The sequence below is a fragment of the Lontra canadensis genome, unplaced genomic scaffold (genome assembly GCF_010015895.1).
Source record: "Lontra canadensis isolate GAN:19392208 unplaced genomic scaffold, GSC_riverotter_1.0 scaffold22, whole genome shotgun sequence".
Lineage (NCBI taxonomy): Eukaryota > Metazoa > Chordata > Mammalia > Carnivora > Mustelidae > Lontra > Lontra canadensis.
The window spans coordinates 13016434-13042856 of NW_022631016.1; the positions used below are offsets into that span (position 1 = coordinate 13016434).

General features: G+C 42.9%; 1 protein-coding gene across 1 annotated transcript in view; it reads right to left on the reverse strand.

The window, feature by feature from the left end:
- Window positions 1-26423, reverse strand: part of RETREG1 (reticulophagy regulator 1) — a 127795-nt gene that overhangs the window by 65380 nt on the left and 35992 nt on the right. The window contains exon 3 of the mRNA XM_032861895.1: window positions 23999-24029. Coding sequence (XP_032717786.1) covers window positions 23999-24029 — 31 coding nt within the window. The remainder of the gene's footprint in view (window positions 1-23998; window positions 24030-26423) is intronic.

Genomic DNA, 26423 nt, shown 5'->3' on the forward strand with positions numbered 1-26423 from the left:
TCATTTTGTACTCATTTTTCAGAGGTGACTGAAATCACCTCTTTAGGCAGAAAGCTTAAAATTCCACCACAAGGAGCCTCAGAGAACTCCACCGAAAGGTCACTGCTCTGGGAAGGGCCCCAACATTTCACTTCCACGAGGCTGCAGACATCCATAAAGGGGGACACCAGACCTGAAGGTGTTAGAAGGAGCCCGGGGGAAATCAACAAGTTTCTTTGCTCCTGCGTTCACATGCTCTGACCCCAAGCCAGCCGGGAGAGTCCTCAGCGTTCGGTGCCTAATCAGATGATGGGCCATGAAACATACCCCTGAATGTCATCAGAGGCCAGGCATCTGCACCAGGAATCCAGAAATAAGCTGTCACCAAAGAGATGTGTGCCCTCTGGAAATAATTTCCAGAACATGTTTCGCAATCTAGGGTGGGGACTTAGTGAGCCAGACAGGAAAGGTCAAAAGGCAGCCCCTGGTCCTACAGCACTCAGCCTTGCCTCCTCCTGCTCGCGGGTCCCCACATAAAGAGCCTCCTGCTCGCTGCCCTGTCCCTGGGCCCTCTGGTCCCCTCCCAACAACCACCAAAAAAAGCCACCCGTCCCAGTACCTGTGTCCTATTGTGTCCCTTCACTATCGTTAAATGCAGGTCCCATCACTTCATTGCCTTGAATGTGTTTTGAGTAACTGTCAAAATTTAATGAGTATTTTGTTCACCAGACATTTAGATGTCAAGTAATTACTGGTACCAGATTCTGCACTTATCAAATATGCCTGAACTGAATGGCATGTTTTAAAATAACTTTTCTTTTTAAAGTAATGTTTTCTCAGGGTAGAAAATGTGTAGGATACCTTTAAATGAATAGGTAAGAATTCTGCCCAAGGGAAGATCATTCAAATGATTTTTTAAGATGTTAACTGCATTATAATTTATAGTCTTGACTGCTTCACTGGTTAGGACAGACATGCTGGGAGTAAATTTACAAAAATCAGTTCTTTGGGGCCAAAGTGAACAGCTTTCTCAGTCTGGCCTGGATCTCCCAACTGAATTACCAACACAGTTTTATTTCCTATGACAACGATCACTGTCTGACTGGGGCATTTTAGCACCTGTACATTTCTTAGGAGCAAGTCAATTACCTCATTATGCTTGTTTATCGAGCAGAGTCATTTACAAAGTCAATAATTGATCAAACTTGAGAGGACAGAGTGTACCTGCTTAACGGGGCAGAGCTGATGAGGCTTGGCTCAGAGCTCAGGATTAATGTTTCTGTCACGCCGAAGCACAGGGCTAAATAGTGCATTCACTTCTACCACGAACTCAATTATTACAGAAAGGATCTTAAAAATTGAGAAGCTGAAACCCTTTGGTTCCAATCCTTTAGGGAAATTCACACACATACAGGTGAACAAGTCACTCCTTCACTCTTGGAAGATCAGATCTGGGAAAGATTTAGGTTTGTTAGTAAATAATTTGGACTAACTGGTGATTATATGCAAAGGATAGGGACAAGTGGGACGGCTGTCCACTGTTTTGGACAAGTCACGGGTGCTGGTAAGCTATCAGCTCGTCCATATTCCACAGAACCAGAGAGGCCCCTGGGGTCAGTGGGGGGGGATTGGGAGCAGAGGGTTGTCTAACTGGGATGATTCAGAACTAAAGTGGGGGTGGGGGGGACATCAATTCAGTCAAGTCATAAGTAAATGAGTATTTATTATGTGGCATCACCGGGCTTGAGAGAGCCCAGGATAGACCAGTATCCTGGTCCGTGCCCTGCCCCAGGGCTAGCATGTTTGAAGTAATCACACTCTTGTGTAGCTCATTGGCTAAAACAAACTGCCTCCGTTTCACCTTGACTTTGCCCTTAGAAACACAGATACAAAGAAACAGTATCCAAGTTTAAGGATTAAAAACTAATCTATAGGTCTATGGCTGAGACAGCAACTATAAGATATTATTCTTCCTTTCCTAAGAAGAAATGATTCAGGGAGGTAACGATAGGATTATTTTATTAAGACACAATCTGGGTGGGTGTGTGCCAGGGCCACTAGTTTCTGAAGCTGTGGGCGGGGAGCTGAAGGCAGAAATGTATGGACTTTCTAAAATAACAACTTTATCAAGGTAATTTACAGAGAATAAACGTATGCATTTTTAAAGCGCAAAATCTGGTGAGTTTTAACAGCTCTTTACACCCTGGAAACAACCATCAGAAGCAAGACACAGAACATTTCCAGTGCCCACCTGAAAACACCTACCGGCCCACCTACCCCAGCACCTTCTTTGAAATCTAACCCAGCCCAGGGCAAGCACCACTCTGGGGTCACCACCGATTAGTAAGAGGTACCAGGAAAACACAAAACAAAACATCCTACCTGACTCCTCCTACTTGAAAGCTTTCCAGTGGGGGGGGGGGTGCAGGGTGTTAAAGCATCCTCTCCATACACAATAGCACATGACAGGGCTTGTGAAAGACAGAAAGCCGGCTTGGGGGTGGGAGACCTTGTCTTAGAGTCAGTGGAACCTGTTGTCCTAAACACCCAGTCCTCTTTGGTTTCTGTTTTTATGACACACAAACAAGAAGGTCAAAAACCACCCCACAAATAAACTCAGCTCCGAAGTCAGATCCACACTTGTCCACCTTTGTACTGTGCCCCCACTAAGGCATTGTTCTAAAATGAGCAATACAATATTCCTGAAAGTCAAAGGACCTTTTAATTATTTCAACTGAAGGAAATACGTGCTGCACAGCACACATGAAAGGAACAGATCAGCAACACGGAATGGTGTCAGAACAAGTTCTAGAATTATCCTGCAGAAAATAATGCAATTCCTGAGGGCTTTTTTTTTTAAGATTTTATTTATTTATTTGACAGAGATCACAAGTAGGCAGAGAGGCAGGCAGAGAGAGAGGAGGAAGCAGGCTCCCTACTGAGCAGAGAGCCCGATGTGGGGCTTGATTCCAGGACCCTGAGATCAGGACCTGAGCTGAAGGCAGAGGCTTACCCACTGATCCACCCACGTGCTCCTTCCTGCTGGCTTCTTAATAGGACAGCTCCCACCTCCATTTGTGCTCCCATTCAAGTATGACTGCTGATTGCTGTACCCGCTGGCTTTTTTTTTTTTTTTAAGATTTTATTTATTTGACAGAGATCACCAGTAGGCAGAGAGAGAGGGAGAGGCAGGCTCCCTGCTGGGAGCCTGATGAGGGGCTCGATCCCGGGACCCTAGGATCAGGACCTGAGCCGGAGGTAGAGGCTTTAACCCACTGAGCCACCCAGGTGCCCCCCCCCCCACCGGCTGGCTTTTAAATAGCTTTATTGATGTGTAGTTGACATAAAATTAACTGCATATTTAAAGTGTTTAATTTAATAACTTTTGCCATATGGATACACCCATGAAACGATCACCAAAATCACCATAATGAAGAATGCCATCAGGCTTCTCAAGTTTCCTGGGGCCCTTCTGAGTCCGTCCTTCCCGCCCTTCCCAGCACCAGCCCGTCCCTTCTAAGGCAAGGACTGATTTGTTTCCTATGACAATCCAATTGTTTGCATTTTAAGATTTTTATACAGATGAGTCATACAGCATTCCTCTTTTTTGTACGGTTTAATTCTGCATAATTAATTCGAGATTCCTCCAGGTTGTTTCAATTGCTAATATAGCAATAACCCAGTCCTTTTTATTATAGAACAGTGATCCATTCTGTGGATACATGACAATTTACTTCTCTATGCATCGGATGATGGGAGTTTTTAGCTCCTCCCAATAAAGCTCCAATGAACATTCTTGCACAAGACTTTATATGGACACATGCTCTCCTTTCTCTTGGGTAAATACCTAGGAGGAAATGGCCCAATCACATGGTGGGTGTAGGCTTACCTTTTCAAGAAACTGTGCCCATCTGTTTTAGCAGTTTAAAGCATCTGACATTCATTTCCACCCACAAAATAGGAGAGTTGATAGGGCTCTACATCTTCACAACACCTGGAATGGTCTTTTTAAATTTTGGCCATTCCAGTAAGTGTAGTGGTATCTCATTGTGGCTGTAAGTTGCGATTCTAACAACGAATGATGGGGGGCATCTTTTCATGTGTTTATCTTTGTTGGAAGTATCTGTTCAAATCCTTTGGACTTTTAAAACTTGGGATGCTTGTTTTCTTATTAAGTTTTAAGAGTTCTTTATATGCTCTGGATACAGATATTTTCAGATACGTGGTTTACAAGTATTTTCTTCCAATCTGTGCCTTGACTTTTCGTTCCCTCAATATGATCTGCTACAGACCAAAGTCCAAGTCCAATTTGTTAAATTTTTCTTTTATGGATGATGTCCATAGTCTTGTATTCCAGAAATCTTTCCTTAACTTGGGGTTATGAAGACTTTCTCCTGTGTTCTCTTCCAGAAGCTTTATATATTGTTAAGTTTACATTGGAGTCTATTTAAACGCCCTTGGAGTTCATTTTTATATATGATGCAAGGTATGCATATAAGTTTATAGTTTTGCATATGGATATTCAACTTTTCTACACTACCTGTTAAAAGGCCATTTCCTTGCGCTGAACTGCCTCTGAACCTTTGTTGAAAATTAGTTGTCACATCGGTGTGAGTCTGATTGCTGGACCCAACTCTGTTCTTCTGGGTTATCACCAGCCTTGATCAGCCCAGCTGTAAAGCAAGCCTATTCGATTTGTTTAGCCATTGAGGACACGGGCCTACAAGATGAGCTGGTGTGTTCAAAGTCCGGTGTTTCTTCCGCTGGTGCCATATCCTCTTCTAAGATTTAATTCGTTTACATATAAGGAGGAACTCAATGCCAGAGAAAAAAATTAGTTGATATGACAGAGAGGAACATATTTTTTTCATTAACATATAATGTATTATTAGCCCCAGGGGTACAGGTCTGTGAATCACCAGGTTTATACACTTCACAGCACTCACCATAGCACACACCCTCCCCAATGTCCATAACCCCACCACCCTCTCCCTACCCGCCTCCCCCAGCAACCCTCAGTTTATTTTGTGACATTAAGAGTCTCTTATGGTTTGTCTCCCTCCCGATCCCATCTTGTTTCATTTATTCTTTTCCTACCCCCAAAACCCCCCATGTTGCTTCTCGACTTCCTCATATCAGGGAGATCATATGATAATTATCTTTCTCCGATTGACTTATTTCGCTGAGCATAATACCCTCTAGTTCCATCCACGTCATCGCAAATGGCAAGATTTCATTTCTTTTGATGGTTGCATAGTATTCCATTGTGTATATGTATGTATGTATATATATATATATATACATATGTGTATATATATATATATATATATACCACATCTTCTTTATCCATTCATCTGTTGATGGACATCTAGGTTCTTTCCATAGTTTGGCTATTGTGGACATTGCTGCTATGAACATTTGGGTGCATGGGCCCCTTTGGATCACTACGTTTGTATCTTTAGGGTAAATACCCAGTAGTGCGATTGCTGGGTCCTAGGGTAGCTCTATTTGCAACTTTTTGAGGAACCTCTATGCTGTTTTCTGGAGTGGTTGCACCAGCTTGCAGAGATGAACATATTTTTACTAAAAATACAGCTTCGCTTTTGTGATGAAAGCTAGCTTTAGAGATATTAAAAGTAAACTTTTAACAAGAGAAGAGAAACATCCTGCAGTCACAAAAGCACAGCTTGTCTCTCTAACATGGAGACCGTTGCTGCCATCACACTGAGTTAGGGCTCTGACCTCGTAGCCTTGCAGTGTGGGGACACCAAAGTCCCATTTTCTTCCTCATTATGGGCACGTGATGAAACATTTTAAATTCTTACTTTAAATTTTAACTGTACCTCTCTTTGCCAATGTATTGTTTACAAGGTCATATTCTAGAAAAGGAAATCGAAGCTGGTTGACAGAGGACAGAGTAGGATGTGGAGTTCAGCCTGGCTCTGGGGAGGGATGGGCATGGAAAGTTTTCCTCCACCACTTTGGTCAAGTAATTTACCCAGGTTTTGGTGTCCTTGTCTCATAAATGAAGCTACGACTTCCCACCTCGTCCACTGTCATGAAGATAAATTAGGTAACACGGAAAGCGTCCAGCACTGTGCCCAGCAATATTGAGCACTAATAGATGATGGTTATTAGTGGGTTATCAGCACCATCATCCAGGCTCCTCCCACTTCCTCAACTACCCTTCACCGCACTCCAAGCTTCTGCACTGCAAGCAGCTTCTGTTCCTGGTAACTTTCTAGCCTCTGCTTCCTCGCATTATTTGGTTCCAGTTTCCATGGGATACTCTGAGTCCAAAGAAGAACTCCTCCCTTATTAATGCTAGATGGAGGGGTTTCTGTTTGTTGTGACCACAGAAGCTTCCTTGGAAAGACAGGTAAATTAGAGACTCATGGTTTTCCCCGACCACAATGCCGCCCCAGGGTCATCTGGAGCACAGGCCCTGCAGGGGGCCAAGGTGAAGGTCCTGGACCAGATGCACTGCTGGGTTAGGACAAAACATATCACATGGTTGGGGCACTAAAACCTGTATCCTGTAATGAGAGAAGCGCAACAAGTCCAGTCTTCACAGGTCATGGAAAACCAAGCTATGAGATTCAATGACCAAAATCCTAAGGTAAAACAAAACAAGACTAAAAAGAAAATTTCCTTTGGTACTTCTGTTTTTTCATTGCACAAATCTTTCCTTATACCCTCCCCCAACCCCTGTCTTCTCTAAAATAAATAAATCTTTTCTAAAAAAAAGAAATACTCAACCTTTGAAAAGAGGTACATGTGTTAGGTGCAACACATTACCTCAAAGATCCTGCTGTAATTTAAATACGAGACACCTATTATTACAGCTGATTGGAAAACATAGATGCTGATATACATGCAAACAGTAGATCCCAGTTTTGAAATATAATCAATGTGAGCACAAAAAATCTGGTGGCCTTCAAATATCCTGCCTCTGTTTCTTCCATTGTCTTAAGATTATCATTTCAATGAGCAAAACAGACTCAAACTAAATATAATCGAGGACTTCCTCCTCCTAAGGCATGATGCACCAATGAAAACACTTTCTGATGATGTAATACCCCCAGCTCTTTTTATCCTGCTGCCCACAGGCTCTCTTTATGTAGAACAAACAGCTATGGAATCTCTTAGGAATCATTTGAAAAGTGAATTGACACAGCTTTGACTATGCCTGACAATGTACAAGCCTCTTATTATTTCTACCACCTCCCTGGCATTTGAGACCCTCTCCCTCATTCCAACATCAAGGGAAATACAATGAAATCCCCACATAAATGGTGGTCCTATGCAAGATGTCCAGCAGAGTGCCTTCCACACAGCAGGCGTCTTGGAAGAATGGAGCCATTGACTCATGCTCGAGATGCTGACAGGGAAAGGGACCCCAAAGTTTAAGCAGGGATCCAAAAAAGCAAGGCTCTATTAGAGACCTCACTACAGGGTGACCATGGGAACTGTCACCTCCCTTTCTCTATTCACAACCAAAAAACTGACATTGGTCAAGTGTTTCCTTCCTTTACAAATATCACAAGAAGTTCAAGTGAAACTCTTCAGAGTCAGGCCCAGGATAAAAGATATTTTATCGCAAGAAAGCGTAGCTGGCTAATGAGCTCCTGACCAGGTAACGGGAATTTGGTTTCTTCCAAATACATAGACATTTTGAATACAATCTACCTTCACTCTCTTCCGCTCATAGAGCTTAGCCCACAACTGCTTCTCTCATTAACTTTGCTGAATAACCATGAGTGTATTACTGATGATGGGAACTTATGATCCCAAAACAGTAACTCCTGTTTTAGCAACATTAATCTCGGCTCCAGATAGGTGGATGATTTTGTTAAAGAATGTATCTGTTTCTTCTAAGTTCTCCTTTCAGTATGTGTAATGAGACCCTTCTATAAATATAAAGATATATAATATGTTCAGTGGTCAGTCCTATAATTACAGTAGCTTTTAGAAAGCCCTTCAGCTCTAGGAGCATCTGGGTGGGTCAGTCGGTTAATTGTCCCACTGACCTGTTTCAGCTCAGGTCATGACCTCAGGGTTGTGAGATTGAGTCCCATGTCGGGTTCTGCACTGGGTGCGGAGACTGCTTAAGCTTCTCTCTCTTTTTCTCCCCTGTCCCTCCCCAACCCACTTACACATGGATGTGCTTGGTCGCTCTCTCTAAAATAAAACAAAAAAATCCCTTCAGCTCTGACTATATGAACACACACACACATATGCACCACCACAATGTTAAATTTGCCAATAATTTCATATCCTCCAATTATTAGTGGGTAAAATGGTTCTGGCTTGGAAATATAGAAGAGTAATAAGGAACTGAGTAAATTCCTTAAAATTTGTGCTGGGTAAAACTAACAATTATGTCAAAAATCCAGTAAGTTCCTATAAATACTAAGGGTTAAGAAAAGGTGGTTAAAGTAGCTATCTTCAGAAATAAATAGGGAAACCGACGTAAAAGCTTTTATCCTATAAATGAAAAAAAAATACACAACATCAAAAAATATTCGGAACATAGAATAAAAACCAATATAACCATATGAAAAATATCTTAACCTAATAATAAAAAACCCTAATGCCAGACCAAATTATGAGTCACAATTCTTCAAACCTTGTAGTAGTGTTACATGTCCACACCCTTGTCACGGCCTATAGAAAGGGGATGTATTTTTCCCCTTTGACTTCCTTGATCAATGACTTCCTTTGACCAACTGGAAATTAACAGGGAGAAGCCTGAAATGTACATGAATGATTGGGTTTGCTCTTTTAGGTTCCTACAGTCTTTGTACCTCAGAACAATTTCCCTTGGATAGCCTCTAATCCAACAAGGCCGAAAGGCTGAGGAGGAGGCCTAGGTACACCCAAAGCTTGGAGCCACGTCCAGCCCAAACCAGATGAACCCCAGCTGGTCTACAGATACACGAGCAAGAAGCAAATGCTAACTGTGCACCCCTGAGATCTGTATGCTTATTACACAGCAATACGTGACCATGATAGCTCCTTACTCCGTAAAGAGAAAAGTATGGCAATTGGAGAAGCATGACATATTCGTTATAGGTCCTGTTTCTGTTTAGCCTCATGTGGACTGCTGATTAAAAAATATATCTATATTTAGAGGATCTTGAGAGCACTGTCCAACAACATTTTATGTAGATCCACTTTTATATTTTGTCTGTACTTTTTAATTCTATATAACATGGAAAAGGAGCCAGGATATATCAGACTGGAGGGCTTGGAGAGGGGAGGGTAATCAGGACTGGTTAATGACTTCGCTCTTGATGCTGTCTTGATGTTAGGTGACCTAGCCATTTGACTCCCACTTCTTCTCAGACCTTACCACAATGTCAGACCCGTGGTAGTGGCTGTCAAGTTATCTTCCAAAGGTGTCAAAATAGGAGTGAAGGTAGCATGTGCCTGAAAACAGCTCATGACCCATGACCCACGCCCAAGTATTCACAACATCCCTCAAATAACGATGTAATTCAGGAGTTCCAGAACACAATGGTAACAGACAGGAAAGAGTACCCAAAAAAGAACATGAAATGGAACATTTCTTCTTTGTATCTAAAAAGGAGGGTCATGAGGTGCTAGAACTATTTAACCAAAAGCTACTAGCAATAATCCCTCTGGACTGAGAACTCGGAGTGCTGGACAGCTTATCATTATGATTTTGTTTCATAAAGATATTTTCCAGGCTTGGACTGCCTATAGCTTCACCCTGCTCTCTAAATCTGCATTCGTATGAATCGTATCCATCAGTGAATTCCCTCTATTTCCCCTCATTATTAAGTTTAAAAGGGCAAAATGAGGGGCAGGGGCACAGAGAGAATCTCGGGCCAAGAGTTCACACAAAGTCTAGGTGGTGAGCTCAGACAAAGGCGTAGACACAGCATCGATAAGAGTCTCAGCTCTGGTAAAAGGAACAGTGTCAACTTTTCCCTGCCTCTACTTCTCGAAAGCACTTCCTTAGCCGGGAACAGCTTTTCTTCTATTCCAGAAATCAGTTGGGAAGTACCAAAAGAAAGAATATTCTTCAAGGTTTTAGTTAAATATCTTCTTGCTATTATCAATCCCATAGTCTAACCAGCATGAGAAAAGTTACCATTGTCTTTCAATGTTGAGGACTCTTGTGCCTTGATCAAGAACAAAGCCAACCTTCTAAGTCAGTCTCTAATTTATTTCCCATGTGTCCTCCACAAAGAGCACAAACAAATTCTTCAAACCAAGATCCCTTCCCCCCTTCCATTAGGCAAGTACAAATGGTCCAACTCAATCACCTAGCTATATGTAAGCAAGACTATGGAGAAGAGCAGTCTTTTCTATTCCAGTTTCATGAGGACCTAGATTAGGACACTCTTGTTTTGACCTCAAATCAGTTTCAGATCAATTTCTCAATTTAAAAATACAAGTTTCAGGGAGCTTGAGTGGCTCAGTCAGTTAAGCGTCTGCCTTCGGCTCAGGTCATGATCCCAGGGGTCCTTGGATCAAGTCCTACATTGGGCTCCCTGCTCAGTGGGGAGTCTGCTTCTCTCTCTGCCTCTGCCCTCTTTGTCTCTCATGAATAAATAAATAAAATCTTTTTAAAAAATAAAACAGAAACACAAGTTTCTTTTCTTTTAATCACTGAGTCTTCATTTAAAAATTTTGTCAATTACTGAACCCTTATTTCACATTCCCAGCCTGCTGCAGTCATGAAAAACCCTTTAAAGCAAGATGATTTCATTTGAATCTAGTCTCTGGGGAAAAAAAAAAAAAAGTATTTAAATGTGCAATTTATTCAAAATACACATCCATTTCTGACTTGAGGATGTTCAGCTTAATAAGCTTTGGAATTCAGACAGTTTTCTCTCCATAGCAGATGACTCTTAAGTCATGAGTGAAAATATCAGTGCTCATTTTAATAAAGATAATGACAACTGACCAAAAAAATTTAGGCAAACATCAAGAAAGAGATCTGGTGGGGGGGGTGTATTTTCAGTGGAAGTAAAAATGCTATTCACAATCTAAAACCTATGGATCAGGAGAAATGAATACTGGAAGCCCTTCTTGTGTTTTAAGTGACATTAGATGGCTCTGAAAGTTAGCGTTTAAAAATACTCTAAGAATACAAGCCAAATGACTACAGGATTATAAGTTCTCTCTCCCAGTTGTTCAGGTATTAAAAACAGGCACAAGTAAGAATAGCCTTCAAAAAAAACTAAAAAATAACACACAGGCAATGCAATCTACCCAATACGGATACTGTATCACGCATTTTTGCCTCCTTTTACCAGATACCTCTATATAATAACATGCCCCCCCCCATTTCCCTCCTTCCTGCATGCTTTCTCCCCTTTAAAATATAAATGAGAAAGGGAGCATGACTAAAATGACAAGTGAAGGACACACTCTTCTGGCCTGTGCCCACTTTCCTAACGCTACCTTCCATTTTCCCATAGGATTTGTGGACAATGAGCAAAGGCCACACCTTGCCCAGGTTCCCCTCTCTCCTCGGACAGGATCCTGCCCCCTCAGGACGGTGCAGACTGGCTCCCAGCAGCCAGGAGGTTGGTCTAAGGTACCGTCTGCTGGACAAAAGCAGTCATGCCTGGCTACAGACCTCTCCTTCCCCCACAGGGCGTGCCTCCCTGTCCTGAAAACAAAACCAAACAAGAGAAACCAAGCTGCTCACCCGTCACCACAGTCCAAAGGCAGAACCAACCTAAATGTCCATCCACAGCTGACCAGAGAAGCGAAATGTGATACATCCAAATAATGGAATATTTTTCAGCCCTAGAAAGGAATGAAGTGCTAACACCAATATGGAATAGATGAGCCTTAAAAACACGATGCTACATGAGACTAGCCAGACACAAGAAGGCCGTGTATTGTATGATTTGTGGGAAATATCTAGAAGAAGGCAAATCCATGAAGATGGAAAGCAGATTCATGGATTGCCAGGAGCTAGAGGGAAGGGGGATAGGGCTTCCTTTTCGGGTGAGAAAATATTCTGGAACCCAACAGTGGTGATGGCTGCCAGATACTGAGAAGGTACAAAAGGTCACTCATGGTAAATTATGGCTCTTCTAACCACAATAAAAAAAAAAAAAAATTTTAACAGAAAACAAACTGTGGCTTTCCCTCTTTACGGATTCACTTCTCTCCACACACCCACTGCTAATATTTTCAAATGCGTGGTTCACACTACCCACCTCCATTTTCTCAGCCCTTGTTTTATCCATAAGCCCCTTAATTTGGTTTTTCACTCCAAAAAGTCTCTGCCTCCTGCATATGTATAAACAAAAGCATGGGGAACTATTTATACAGTTCTCCACAAACACTCATATTTTTATACAATCCAGTGGCCTTCCTTGGTGCCCTTAGAGCACCATGTAGAGTCTCCTCCTTGAAACACTCTTTGCCCCTGACCTCTAGGCATGGGGTCTTCAAGACCCTTCTTGGCCATCTTGACCTCATGTGCCCTTTCCAAGCTCCTACTTGCCCAGTCGGAACATTCTGGGCTCCCTGTCCTGTATGGTGCCTCATCCACTCGACCACTCTGGCAGGCACCTCAAGCCTCCTTGTTTCCTCCCACAAATTGGGGTCACCCTGCATTTCTTTAGTGGATGGAGATGTAAGTTGGCAAATGCACCCTCGATGTTTTCTAAACAAAGGTGGTTCTTTCACAAAGAAGGAACATGGTTTCCTATTGCCGCTGTAATGAATCACTGAATTTGGTGGAGGAAAACCACACATTTATCAGCCTCGAGTTCTGGTGATCAGACTCTAAAGTGGGTCTGCTGGGCCACATTCTTTCTAGAAGCTCCAGGGGAGAATCTGTTTCCTGGCCTTTTCCACCTTCAGAGGTGGCCTGCATTCCTTGACTCATGGTCCTGGGCTCTGTCCTCAAAGCCAACAGCTTAACTTAATCATATCTGCAAAGTCCCCCTTGCTGTGTAAGGCACACAGCCACCCACAAGTTCTGGGCATTAGGGGATGGACATCAATGCATTTCATGTCCAAGAGGGGAGAAAGTTCTAAGTCAAGGACAAGTGAGGGAGGTTGAGACTCTGGAGAACACACAATAAAGATCATGCAGAAGACTTCGTGAGACGTCAGAAACACGCGGTAAAAGGGTGGTGAGCTCACAGTAACTGGGGCTGGTTTGTATGTGAATGTCCTCTCCACCCAGTCTGTCCCATCCCCAGGGATGCATCTTTGTCACGACTCTTTACCCTTACATTTTAACGTAGGAGGAGCAGAAACCATGAACAAGTGTGTCTATCCACGGGTAAGGTGTACACAGACAGACATAACCTTTCACTGCATTTTTTTCCTGTAACTGGAGCAACGCAAATGTTTTTGCCCTGAAATGTGCAAGTACTGGAAACACGGCAGCCACACGGCCAAGTTTCACCAGCAGCCCCGTTATTCTTAGCTTTCGGGACACAGGCCCGTCCCCACCCTCCCGCGCCCTCTAGTGGCAGCCAGCATGCCAACAGTGCCACGTGGCAAAAAACCATTCTATACTAGGTCTGGGCCCAAGGGCTGGAACAGATTTTACACACTTGCAAACATGCAGTGTTCTTGCCTGAGAAACTATTCACTTTATGTGTTGGGCATTTACTTTTTTTCTTTTTGTGATTTGTAGTAGTGCCGTGTAGTAAACTCAGAAACTCAAAGAAGCAATGGACAGTCTGGTAAAAGAAAATGCCTGAAGTCCATTGAAATGACAATATATTAAAAAAACTGTGGTATAGTCCTATGGTGGTATATTACGCAGCAACAACCCAGAATGAACCACAGCTATACACAGCAATATGGATTATTCTGTTTAAAAACATTTAGTGTTGACGTTAGTTCTAGAAGACGACATAAATATGGTACCATTTTCATAGACTCCAAAAAAATCTTAGGAATAGGTATCTATATAATTTCAGTATATATATATATGTATATATATATATATACACTCATATACATGCTGTATCACTTTTTTAAAGCAATGGAATGAAGACCACAAAATTTGGGGTCATTCTTGCCTTTGGCATGAGGAGGCAGCAGGAGAGGAAGGTAAAGGAGAGACAGTAGCATCAACCTTGTCTCAGGGAAAGGCTCATGTGTATTCATTTCATTATAATGTCTACAACTTACATGTATATTATATTGTTCAGAATATCAAATATTATCATTAAAGTATAATTACTGAATATGTGTAAGTTAGTAATTGATAGATTAATAACTGATAGATGGGCAACCAGACAGACCACCAACCCAGGGGTGGGTTGTTCAGAAGAGAAAACGAGGTCTTCTCAGCTCCATTCTTGTTTGAATTGCCTAAAGTCTATAGTTTGGAGCATAAGGATAGAGATATGAATCCTAGTCTGGGTGATATGATGAGTTTCCAAGTTTTACTTAAGTGCAAACTCTTGGATCATGCTTCAGACATGAGAAGATGTAGTTAGTCCCGTCCCCTGTATGTGGAGGCCCAACCTTGGGCCTGTAGCAGGGCCTCAGAGTGGAAGAATTCAAGAATTTTATCCCAACCCTCAGACACCACCTGATCTTGGAAATGAATGATTTTCATGTATTACTTAATAAAGCATTCATACTTTTTTTTCACCCCAATCCTAGGAGACTTAATGTCAAGAGGCACTTGGCCTAGTTCACCCCCCCCACCCCCGTAATGTCTCTGGCTTATTTCTGAGGCTCCATCCTTCTGCAGAGCCCAGCTGCTTCTCTGGACATCGGCCCTGACCTTTGTTTCCAAAGATGGGCCGGCCAGTCTCTCCCCTCGTAACCAGAGCCCGGTCTCTGGACGGCAGCTCTGGAGTCGGAGCCATCAGGCACTTGGAGCCACGTTGCCCACGGACTTCCGTGTGTCACCTCCAACAGCCACAGTCACACACCTCATTCCACCTGATGGGGCGCTCCCCCCTTCACAGTCTCTGTGCCTGATAAAAGCTGCCATGTTCATTACAGAAAGAGAAATGTAATATGGGTAAACAAAACCAAGAAAATAGAAACCACCTGGAGTCCCCTTGCATGGCAATAACACGTGTATATCAGCATATAATTATAACGTCTTAAATTGTACCTTCCATGCCTATTTAAACCTATAGTTTTGGGGTTGTTTTTTTTTTAAGACAATTAGCAATAAAGGGTAAATTTTCAGGTTGCTAAATACTCTTTTATAATACGATCCCAATAAACTGCATAATATTCCATTTATTCCAGTTACTATGGCTGCATTAAAAAAAACTTTACTGGTATAAAAAAACAATCACCCTCATATACAGCTCCTACGTCAGGACCTTTGCACTTGTTCCTTCTGCCCTAGAAGCTCTTAAACCAGACATGATTCACAACCTCACCTCCTAGGCTTTGCTTAAAATCCTCAGTCAAGTCTTTGCTTGCCTGAATTATTACAACCTGGCCCTCCTGTCCACCCCTATACCCCCTCATCACCTCTTCTGCTTTAGTTTCCTTGAACATGGTTCACCATGTAACATTATGTGGGATAGCAATTTATTTTCTGACTCCTCACTAGCACATGACAGAGTTTGCTGTGTTTTCTTCCATAAATGCCTAGAAATACTGGCAATAAAGGCACTCAGTAAATGTTCGTTGAAAGGTTGGAGGATGAACAAACAGACATATATAATTTTATGAAAAGACTGGAAGAAAACAAGCAAAACTGAGAGTGAGTTTAATTTCTGGGTGATAGATTTATAAGGGATTTAGGTTTTCTTTATATGTTTCCTATATTTTAAGTTTTCAATAGCATGTATTACTTTTAAAATCGGGGGCGGGGGATATTTTAAATACTACTAGCTGAAAAGGACTATAGATACCCATGTTTGGGAATGGTAAAGGAAGAGATAGAAAAAAAGAAACAGAGACAAAGAGAGAGAAAAAAAAAAGACCAAAACAGAGAAGAGACAAAAAGAGAGGCAGAGAGAGATCAAGAGATAGAGACACAGAGGCAGGGGGGAAAAAAAAAAAGTAAAGAAACAAAGAGAAATAGAGGCAGACAGAAACTTCCAGCTATCTTGGAAGTCCTAATTTATATTCAAATAATCACGACACAGGCCAGTGAAAATTATAAGAAATGCTACGCACTAATCATTCTTTCTCTGTTTTTTTTTTTTTTAATCTCATGAAGCAAGAATGCCATTAGGTAACATCAATTAGTCTAACTTAGTTTAATACATTTATAAACGAACCACATTTTCAAATCCTCAGTAACTCAGGATCTATGACCTAATCAAACCTAATGAGTGTGGGGTGAAGAGAAACTGAACCATGGGTGAAAATGATCAGAGTCAGAGTTTTCATTTGTTAATAAGGGGCTGTAGGGACTCAAGGCTCTGCCATGGGAAATGGCGGTGAACACATACTTTTAATTATGCAAAGATAAAGGAGCTCTAAATAATTTTTAAAATGGGGGTGATGGAACTCACATTAAATGAGATTGTTATGGAGTCACATTAATTTAAAGGAATGTCAAAAACTATCAAACGCAAAAAAAGATACATTATAGTAAAACATAATACTGAGGGCTTTTCACTTAAAGATCCTTGAGTTTTAAGTCATGTAGGGCTCACCTAAGGGCTACTGTTCCCAAACCCAGACAGCCTGGCCCCTGGCTTTCCGTCCATGTTTTGACTCAATAAATCTGCTTGGATGTAAGGAGACTATGTTACTCATGAAAGGAATATGCAGCCAGAAACAGGTCTAACCATTGACTGCCCTTGTCAATAAAGCCAGTGGGCCAAGAAATGCACTTCCTCTTTGGTTTGATTTTTAATACTTCAGGAAATGTATCCTTGGGTGGAAGGATCCATGTAGATTTCAAGGCGAGCTTTTTCTCTTGAATTCACATTCTGGACATGGGTTGCACTTCAGTTTGACAGACTCCCAAGACACAAAGACAGCCCCTCAATGTCTAGCAGGAGGCATTTTCAAAAACCTGTCAATAATTTTCTAGGTAGGTGCACCACTCATGGCAAAAAGAGAAGCAGTAGGTTTCTCCGCATCACTGTCCACACCAGCTTTAAAAACTCCTTAGAGTCCTTTGCTCCATTCTTGTCTTCAAACTGGTCTGATTTTCAAAGCACAACTTTAAAAAATGAATACAACAGATTGGAATCTGGATGAAGAACTTAGAGAAACTTTCAGACAAAGTCTCAGTAGCTCTGGCTGAGAGCTCACCATCTGTCAGTCACTGAATGGGGCTGTTCTTTCCCGACAGAGAGGAAGAAAGGGGCTTTGACTGTCCATTGTGCAATACAGGACTACAGAATAATGCTCAATTATTATTTTTTGGGGGAAAAAAAGGAATAAAAGCCTGTTTGGATTTTTATTTTGGCAGGGTAGATATCTCAGTAGTGTTTCGCTCCCAGGCCCGCCCAGACATCTTCAGCCAAAGACTTACTCAAGTTCAGATATGCTTCTCCTAAAATTCAGCAAATTCTGATTTTAAGGGAATATTTTTTTCTAGAAATAAATCAATTTTCTTCCCATTTAATTCAAACAAAACTACCCTTCACAGCAAAAACTTCTTTTAAAACTCAGGGAGATGTGGCTCCCCCTGTCTGTAAGTTCTGCCTGAAATTAAATTGGAAAAAAAAAAAAAAAAATCCAGGTTTCAAATATAATGCCTTATGACAAAGGGACAAGGGCAAGGTTACGAAACACACGTCACAAGGTGACTTTAACACACATTCAAAAATGCTCAAACTGTAAAATGGACCCGTTTCATTGCACAAATCAAAAATCATTGCTGTCTGTGCCTAGCAGCAAAGAAAGGATACTTTTTAAAGACACCATGTGACGATGCAAGGCTTTTTACTTAGTAATTCACCAGGTCAATGTAATTTTGATGAGTAAGGATGATTCATAAATACTGAAAGTGCAGTTTTTGCACTAAATTCTATTCCTCAGAGGAGACAATTTAGCAAATGCTAGATGACTTTTCGCTTTTAACAGAGACATAATGTCATGTTCAAGAATTTAATTAATTACACAGCCCCTACTTAAATGCTCCGTTTGTTCTGGGCATACAAGCCAGGGCAAGCTCAGGACTTGGGTTTTACAACCAAAGATTCTTGGCTCCTTTTCCCCTGGAAAAAAATAAAACCAGCTAGAATGCTCTAACTGGCAGTTATCAGGAAGCTGACAAGGCAGAAGGGCATTTTATCCCACGAAGTGGGACCACACAGCTATTTCTCCTGAGAGCAGGTGAACACCCCCGCCATTGGACCAAAATAGAGGCAAAAAGCTCACAACTCTTGCTAATCCCTGCTGGCTTTCTGTTCAAAACAGAAACGCTGACTGTTAATTCTCTGCTATGTCTCCGAAGTCAACTCTAGGTAAGGCAAAGTAGAAGTGATGACCTCCCAAATCGCTGGGAAGCCACTCCCCGATTCCCGTGAAGGGCCCTCTGCTAGAGACGTTGAGATCCCAGTGCTCTCAGCATAATTTCCAAACTCTTTCGCTGCCATGAAAAAAAATATTGACATTTTCTATAAATTGGCACTGAATGATAAAACAAGATTTTTTAAAAAATGTATTTATTTACTTGACAGAGAGATCACAAGTAGGCAGAGAGGCAGGCAGTGAGAGAGGAGGAAGCAGGCTCCCTGCTGAGCAGAGAGCCTGATGAGGGGCTCGAACCCAGGACCCGGGGATCATGACCTGAGCTGAAGGCAGAAGGCTTTAACCCACTGAGCCACCCAGACACCCCGATAAAACAAGATTTTTGATGAGAATTTTGAGAAGACTAGCTCATCAGGTTATAACATACCTGACTATTAAAGAAGTCTGTAAAGAAATTTTGAATGATCAGGATAGATGCAAGTGAAGTTATTTCTGTCTAATTTATACTTAGGAAAACTTGGTCAAAATGAAAATAATTTTCTGTTTTTAAAAGGCAGTGTGCACAATGTCTCCTTTGTTAACACACGATTTTACTCAGTAAGCTGCCAGAGTCACGTGCAGAAATAAAAAGCTCTTAGGACACTAAGGGTCAGACTGCATTTCAATAATCGAAATGAGCCCTAAGAGACGGTAATTTGGTTCAGTTGACAGACTGAGCTGGATACACCTTGTCCAGGTCATAGAGTTAGTGACTTACTGTTTATTAAAGAAATAGGTCAAGCATGAGCCCTTCTTAGAACTTACCCACTGCGAACCACAGTTTCACAAAATCAACTTTCCACATACAAAAACCAATATATGAATAGGGTTTGATTAAAATTACCCAACTTTGGGGCGCCTAGGTGGCTCAGTGGGTTAAAGCATCTGCCTTCGGCTCAGGTCATGATCCCAGGGTCCTGGGATCGAGCCCCGCATTGGGCTCTCTGCTCAGCAGGGAGCCTGCTTCCCCCTCTCTGCCTGCCTCTCTGCCTGCTTGTGATCTCTGTCTGTCAAATAAATGAATAAAATCTTTAAAAAAAAATTACCCAACTTGTATTACTGACGACATCAGAAATTAGATGCTGGCTTTATTGTTATTTACCAATAAAACCCATGTGAACTTTACGAATAGCCTTTAAATGCCTGGAGAAATTACACACATAATGTACAGCACCGTCTTCACGCTAAATGTTGAGGGAAATACCTATAATCCATTTGTCCAACCTTCAGACACTTCGGCTCTTTCCATGTCTTGGCTGTTGTGAATAACGCTGCAGGACATCTGGGGTAAGCATCTGTTTGGGGCCGTGATGTCCTTTCCTTCAGCTGCATACCCAGCAGTGGGATGGCTGGATCATGGGGCAGTTCTATTTTTAAGTTTTTAGGAACCTCCATCCTGTTTTGCATAGTGGCTACACCAATTTACATTCCCACCAACAGCGCACAAGGGTTCCCTTGGCAAGGAGCTCCCTTTTAATTTAAAAGCTTTACAACGGCATCACGAAGATAGAATGGTCCATTATTTGCTTCACCTTTTTACAGTGAATATAATGATCTTTAAGTGAGGCAATTAAAGCCCCACTGAGAGAAGGCCTGGCTTGTTCTGAGATTGAGACAGGGCAAACCAGCCATGGAAGCGGAAAGACCTGAATCCCACAACTCTCACATGAGCAAAACAGGACCTTTCGGCCTCAGAAGATCCTCTCCTACAGCACTGTATTTTGTCCTTCAAATAAAGTGGTTTTGAATTTTTCAATATGAAAAACACAAGCACTGCCCAGTACCAGACACCAAGAATCACCATAAGCAACACAGCAAATCAAAGAAAATAGAGGAATAAATATTGTAATTTCACAACTCTGTGATGAAGAGAGAACAGAATACAATTATGCAGGAGAAACTGCAGGAACTCAGCCGTCAGAAAGAATGAAAACTTGCCATTGGCGGTGACATGGATGGAGCTAGAGAGGATTATGTTAAGTGAAATAAGGCAATCAGAGAAAAACAGGTATCCTGATTTCATTCAAATGTGGGATTTAAGAAACAAAATAGATGAACATGGGAAGGGGAATTAAAAAAAAGAAAGAGGGAGGCAAACCATAAGAGACTCCTAACTATGGAGTTAAGGGAGGTGGGTGGGGGATGGGCTAGATGGGTGATGGGTCTCTAGGGCACTAGTTTTGATGAGCATTTATATTCAAGTGAAAAATCACTACATTCTACTCCTGAAACCAATATCACACTAAATGTTAACTAGCTAGAATTTAAATAAAAATTGGAAAAAAAAAAAAAGCAGTGAGAAAATACCGGAAAGTATCCTTTCTACTGCAGATTAAATCCCTTTTAAAGAGTCACCGGTCAAACAAAAATGTAACAAGACAATTAAGCTGCTAATCACCAGCTAGAATTCTGGTCCCAATTCCAACATGGGGAGGGGCGGGGGGGGGGTGGCGGTGCAGGCAGCAGGCAGGAGGGGTACTTTCTCCACACCACCTAGCTCTTCTAGGTCACTAGCTGAGCGTTCTACAACTCAACTTGATTTTGACATTATCTACCTGGACGAAGATAGTGTCAGAGCCCCCAGGTTAAGGTTCTGGCACACAAGACCATCCCCTCCCCCACTGCAGATGCCAAGTGCAACCCAGCTGTCAGCTGTGCTTCTGACCAACCTGCTATGGATTGGAGGTTCCAATAATCCCCTCCCTTGTGTTCCATTCATTGGCTCCAGCAGCTCCCAGAACGCAAACATTGTACTTACTAGATTACAGGTTTGTTACAAAAGATCTAACTCAGAAACATCCAGCAAGAAGAGAAGCATAGGGCATGGTAAAGGGACAGAATGGGGAGCTTCCGTGCCCTCCCTCAGCGTGCTGCTCCCACACAGATTGCGTGTCCACCCACCTGGAAGCTCTCCAAACTCTGTCCTTTTAGGTTTTTATGGAGGCTTCATTCCACAGGCACGATCGATTAAATTATTGGCCATTGGTGATTGATTCAACCTCCAGCCCCTCTCCCTTTCCCAGAGAACGGGAGCAGGACTGAAAGTTCCAGCCTTCCAACCACAAGGTTGGCTCCCCTGCCAGCCAGCCCCCATCTTTGGTGCAGTAGAAAGGCCATCTCGTTAACATAAAGAAGGCACCTTTCTCTCAACAATTAGGAAATTGCAAAAGTTTTAGTGACTCTGAAACTTGGGGACAAAGGCCAAATCTATATTCTTAAAATGAATCACAATATCTCAAACACACTAATACCTTGAATTGCATTACAGACTTTATAGGGCTGGAGGGGATATTTGAAATGATTCTCTCACCTCCTCAGCAGATGAGAAGAACTGAGGCCAAGAGTGAAATGAACTTGGCAAGATCATCAGTTGTGGGACAGGGACCAGGATGAACCTGAATACATATCTAGGTAATTGTGAAGTGAATGAGACCCTCCCTTAAAATGACAGGTTATTTCCAAGGCACCTGTGTGGCGCAGTTGGTCATGTGACCGACTCTTGGTTTTGGCTCAGGTCATAATCTTAGGGTTGTGAAACTGAGCCCTGCACTAGGCTCCTCCCTTAGTGGGAGTCTGCTGGTGTTTTTCTCTCCCTCTCCTTCTGCCCTCCCTGCCGTCCTGTGCTCGCTCTCTGCCTCCCTCTCTCTCACTGAGATACATACATCTTAAAAAAAAAAAAAAAAAAAAAAGTTATCTCCATTATAATGCCTTCTCCAGAGGCACACAAACACTTTACCAAAGTGGTGAAATGTTATACATCTTAAAAAAGCCTTATTATACAGAGCTACTCACTCCCTGACCAAGCCCAGTGCTGGCAAAGTGAGCTGCTAGGTCCTGCTCACTATTTTATTTTTTCCAAATGATTATCAAAGACTCAAATAGCTTCTACACAGGCAACTTGTGTTAGAAGGGCTTGGACAGCAAGGGCACTGGAAAAAGCAGGCAGTTCTACCTTCACCAGTCAAAATAAGTACCAGGAAATCACAAAGTGCCTTTTAAAATTCCCTTGAAATTATACTAGATCCCTGGGTTGCATCATCCACCTAACCAAAATTAAGGAGCAAACTCAATTTCTTCACTTGCCCAGGAAGCTTAGATGCACACCCAAGGAGATCTGGTGTGTCTGCTGTGGGCAGGACACGAACCCAAGCCCTATACTGCCAGCCAGGCCAGCCAGGGGTGGTTTGTGCCTAGAGGAGCCTACATGCCACACGGGCACCATCGTTAGCCAATTTCAAATCATTCTCTCTGATTCTGTTCTATTATTATTATTATTATGTTACATCAGTCACCATACAGTACATCATTAGTTACTGATGTTGTGTTCCATGACTCATTGTTTGCATATAACACCCAGTGCTCCATGTAATATGTGTCTCCTTAATACCCACCACCGGGCTCATCCATCCCCCCACCCCGCTCCCTCTAAACCCTCAGTTTGATTCCTGGAGTCCATAGTCTTTCATGGTTCATCTCCCATTCTGATTCCCACCTCCCCTTCATTTTCCCCTCCCTTCTCCCCATGTCCCCCATGCTATTCTTTATGCTCCACATATAAGTGAAGCCATATGCTATTCGTCTTTCCCTGTTGGACTTATTTCACTCAGCATAATCTCCTCCAGTCCCATTCCTGTTGATACAAAAGTTGGGTATCCATCCTTTCTGATGGAGGCATTAATATTCCATTGTGTATATGGACCACATCTTCTTTATCCATTCGTCTGTTGAAGGGCATCTCAGCTCCTTCCATGGTTTGGTGATTGTGGCCATAGCTGCTATGAACATTGGGGTGCACATGGCCCTTCTTTTCACCACATCTGTATCTTTGGGGTAAATACCCAGTAGTGCAATCGCTAGGTCATAGGATAGCTCTATTTTTAACTTTTCAGATCCTGTACTTATCCACAGCCTTCTGGTCTTAATTTGATTTGCCAAGCAGATTCCCCTGCTTAAAATAACCAACTTGGTGAAACCTGACAAACATTACTCTGGCCCGGTGGTCAAGGTGAACACCATAAGTGATAAATCGCATCAATGGGAAGTACCCTTGATGCAATGTGATGACAACGCACTTTACCCAAACCCACAACCACACACCAGATTCTCATAAAGGGACACCCTACACTGTATCTGACTAGTACTCCTCCAAACTGACAAGGTCAACAAAAATAAGAAAACTCTGAGGAGCCCGAGAAGGTATGTCTATGAAATGCACTGTGGAATCCTGGATGGGATCCTAGAATCAAAAAAGGACATCAGGTGAAAACTAGGGAAATCTGTACATAGCATGGATTTTAGCTAATAAGAAGATATTGATTATGGGCTCGTTAATGACTACAACGTATGGTGGTAATGTAACATAACTACGTGAAGAGAAGAAAGGTAAGGAATGTAGTCTTTGTATATGGAAATTCTGTACCCTCTTTTCGATTTTTCTGTAAATCTCAACTGTTCTAAAACATAATGTCAATTTTAAAGGAGAGAACTAATTGATGGATTTGAATCCATTGGACATCTTGGAAGCTCAGTCACCTACCTTACTCTTAGGTGATAACATTGGGGGAAAAAAAAAAAAAACACAACAAACAACCAAGTTCCTTACCTTTCGCTGAGGCTTCTCCACAACTGTGCACCTGTAACAAGGACAGGCCAAAAGCAAGACATTAATGGAGGCTTTTTTCTCTTGAGGCATTTCTCAACTTAGAAATATTCTGAGCTATTTAACATGAAATGCTTAGGGGCGCCTGGGTGGCTCAGTCGGTTAAATGCCTGCCTTCATCTCAGGTCATGATCCCAGAGTCCTGGGACTGAGTCCCGCATGGGTCTCCTTTCCCTTTCCTTCTGCCTCTCCCCCAGGCTCGTGTTTGTGCACACACACACACTCTCTCTCTCAAATAAATAAAATCTAAAAAAAGAAAAAGTGCTGAGCTATTTAAACACTAGGAATTATCAAACCATTCAGTGGATACTTTGGCACCATAGATAATGCAGTGGTTAGGCCATGAATATTTGAGATCCTGTTACACGCAAAACACTCGGATAGGTACTATGAGAGACAGGGCCCTCCATCACACGTGGCCCTGCTTCGGGGACTCGACTGTTCAGTAGGGCAGTCCTGGCAAACTCTCAGGTCCATGTGAACTGGGGCAGGTGGTGTAGGAACTACCCAAAAAGCCCAAACCATGAGAGTTCAGGGAAGAGAGAAAATCAGGCTGCTTAGGGAAGTACCAATAACCAAGGCAGCATTTCAGGTGGGCTTTAAAACGGTACAGACAAAAGAATTAAGACAGCTGCTACTTGAGAAAGGAGATTTTTGTCTATTCATTCTTTAGGGATTTTGAGCTTATATGTAGGCTCAAATGAAATCAAGAGAAAAAAATGTATACTTAGATAAAGCATCTGCTTTCTTGACTGGCTTGCTTTTTTCCTCATGCTATATCTTAGTATTACAGCCCCAGCTACCTGCCTTAATGAGGCGCAGTATGAGAAATGGCCTCGAGGTGGTTTCCGCATTTTCCCACGAAATGAATGCCAACGATGGTGTCCATTTTGTTCTGCAGCATCCCCTAGCAAAGATCTATGCAATAAATTCCTAAAATTGAGTCCCAGGAAAATAAAAGTGTTTTCTCAAAATTGCTTGCATTCTTTCATCAGACTATTAGAAGAACTGTTCAGTTGGTCTAAAGCCCGGGGGTGGATCTGTCGCTCAGTTACAGTCACCATATTAGAATCTTGTTCCTCTACTACACCTTTTTAAAAGAGTCTGATTTTTTATGATCCCTATAAGCTTTTGGGGTTCGATGGTATATATTTGGGGTTAGATGACATGTCAAACAAAGCACTAATCAATTCAAAAGAACCCAAGGAATTCTGAACTCCCGTGAGGCCTCGAGCTGACATTGGGGAGTGGGATAAAGTCAAGTATGAACAACCCACCCCTCATAGGACATTTCTCAGCTAACACTGTCTGAGTGAGAAAGTAGATAACACTGTGGGGTGTTGGCTGGTTCAGTCTGTCATTAAAAGTGAGGAAAAGGAGTATGGTTGCTGGCTAAGGGGACAAGGACATTGACAACGGCAAGGACAGGAGCACCGCAGTCGCGGAGCACAGAGCAGGCTGGGGCCGTGCGGGACTGGGGGGCAGCACCGGGGAAAGAGGCTGAGCCAGACAGCATTTGCACTGAAAGCTGCGAGCGGGTTCCTGGGGAGCAAGGGGGTGGCAGAACAGGGCTTAAACAGGCTGTGCGGGTTTCCGGGGAGGAGGGGATGAAGGGACAGAGGGGGAAACGCTCCACAGGTGGCCTCGTGGGGACCCGCTGAGCCCTCCTGCCGCCTCACAGGGTGCTACTGGAAAGGATATTAAAGGAAGCCAGTGGTGGAAGTTCTGGGTTCTTCTGTAATGAGAGAGAAGAGGGAGGCAATCGAGGACCAGCCTAGGCCTGCAGAAAAGTTCCCCAGGGTGTGGAGGAAGAGGAAGCGAGCCCTCAAGGCAGGTACCAGGAAGACGGAGCGAGAAAGCCACCGCAGCTGGAGGCCCCTCACGCTGCTTCTGGTAGGTTCCACAAAGACTAATGCACCCGAAAGGATCGCCACTCTTGGGCTCACCTGCGTCCTAGGGAGCATCTAAGATGGCATTAAAGATAACGATGCGGGGGGCGCCTCGGGGGCTCAGTCGGTGAAGTGCCTGCCTTCAGCTCAGGTTGTGATCTCAGGGTCCTAGGATTCCGCACAGCGGGGCCCTGGGCTGGCAAGTCCGCAGAGGCGGCTCTGGCCAGCTCCGCGAGGGGCTCAAATGGGCCTTTGCCTGCAAGGACTCCACCGAAGGAGGCCTGGGAGCCCCCTGTTCCTCCGGCCCTAGGCTGGGGGGCGCTGGGAAAGCACAGCCCCAAGTCCCAGTTCTCCTGGTCTCTTGGGGCAGGAGCAATGCTGTCCTCAGAGCAAGGCCACTCTGTTAAAACCCGATGGAAAGCTTGGCCCGGGCCACGAGACGGCCCTGCAGGATGGGGCACGAGCACTCCCTGGGCCAG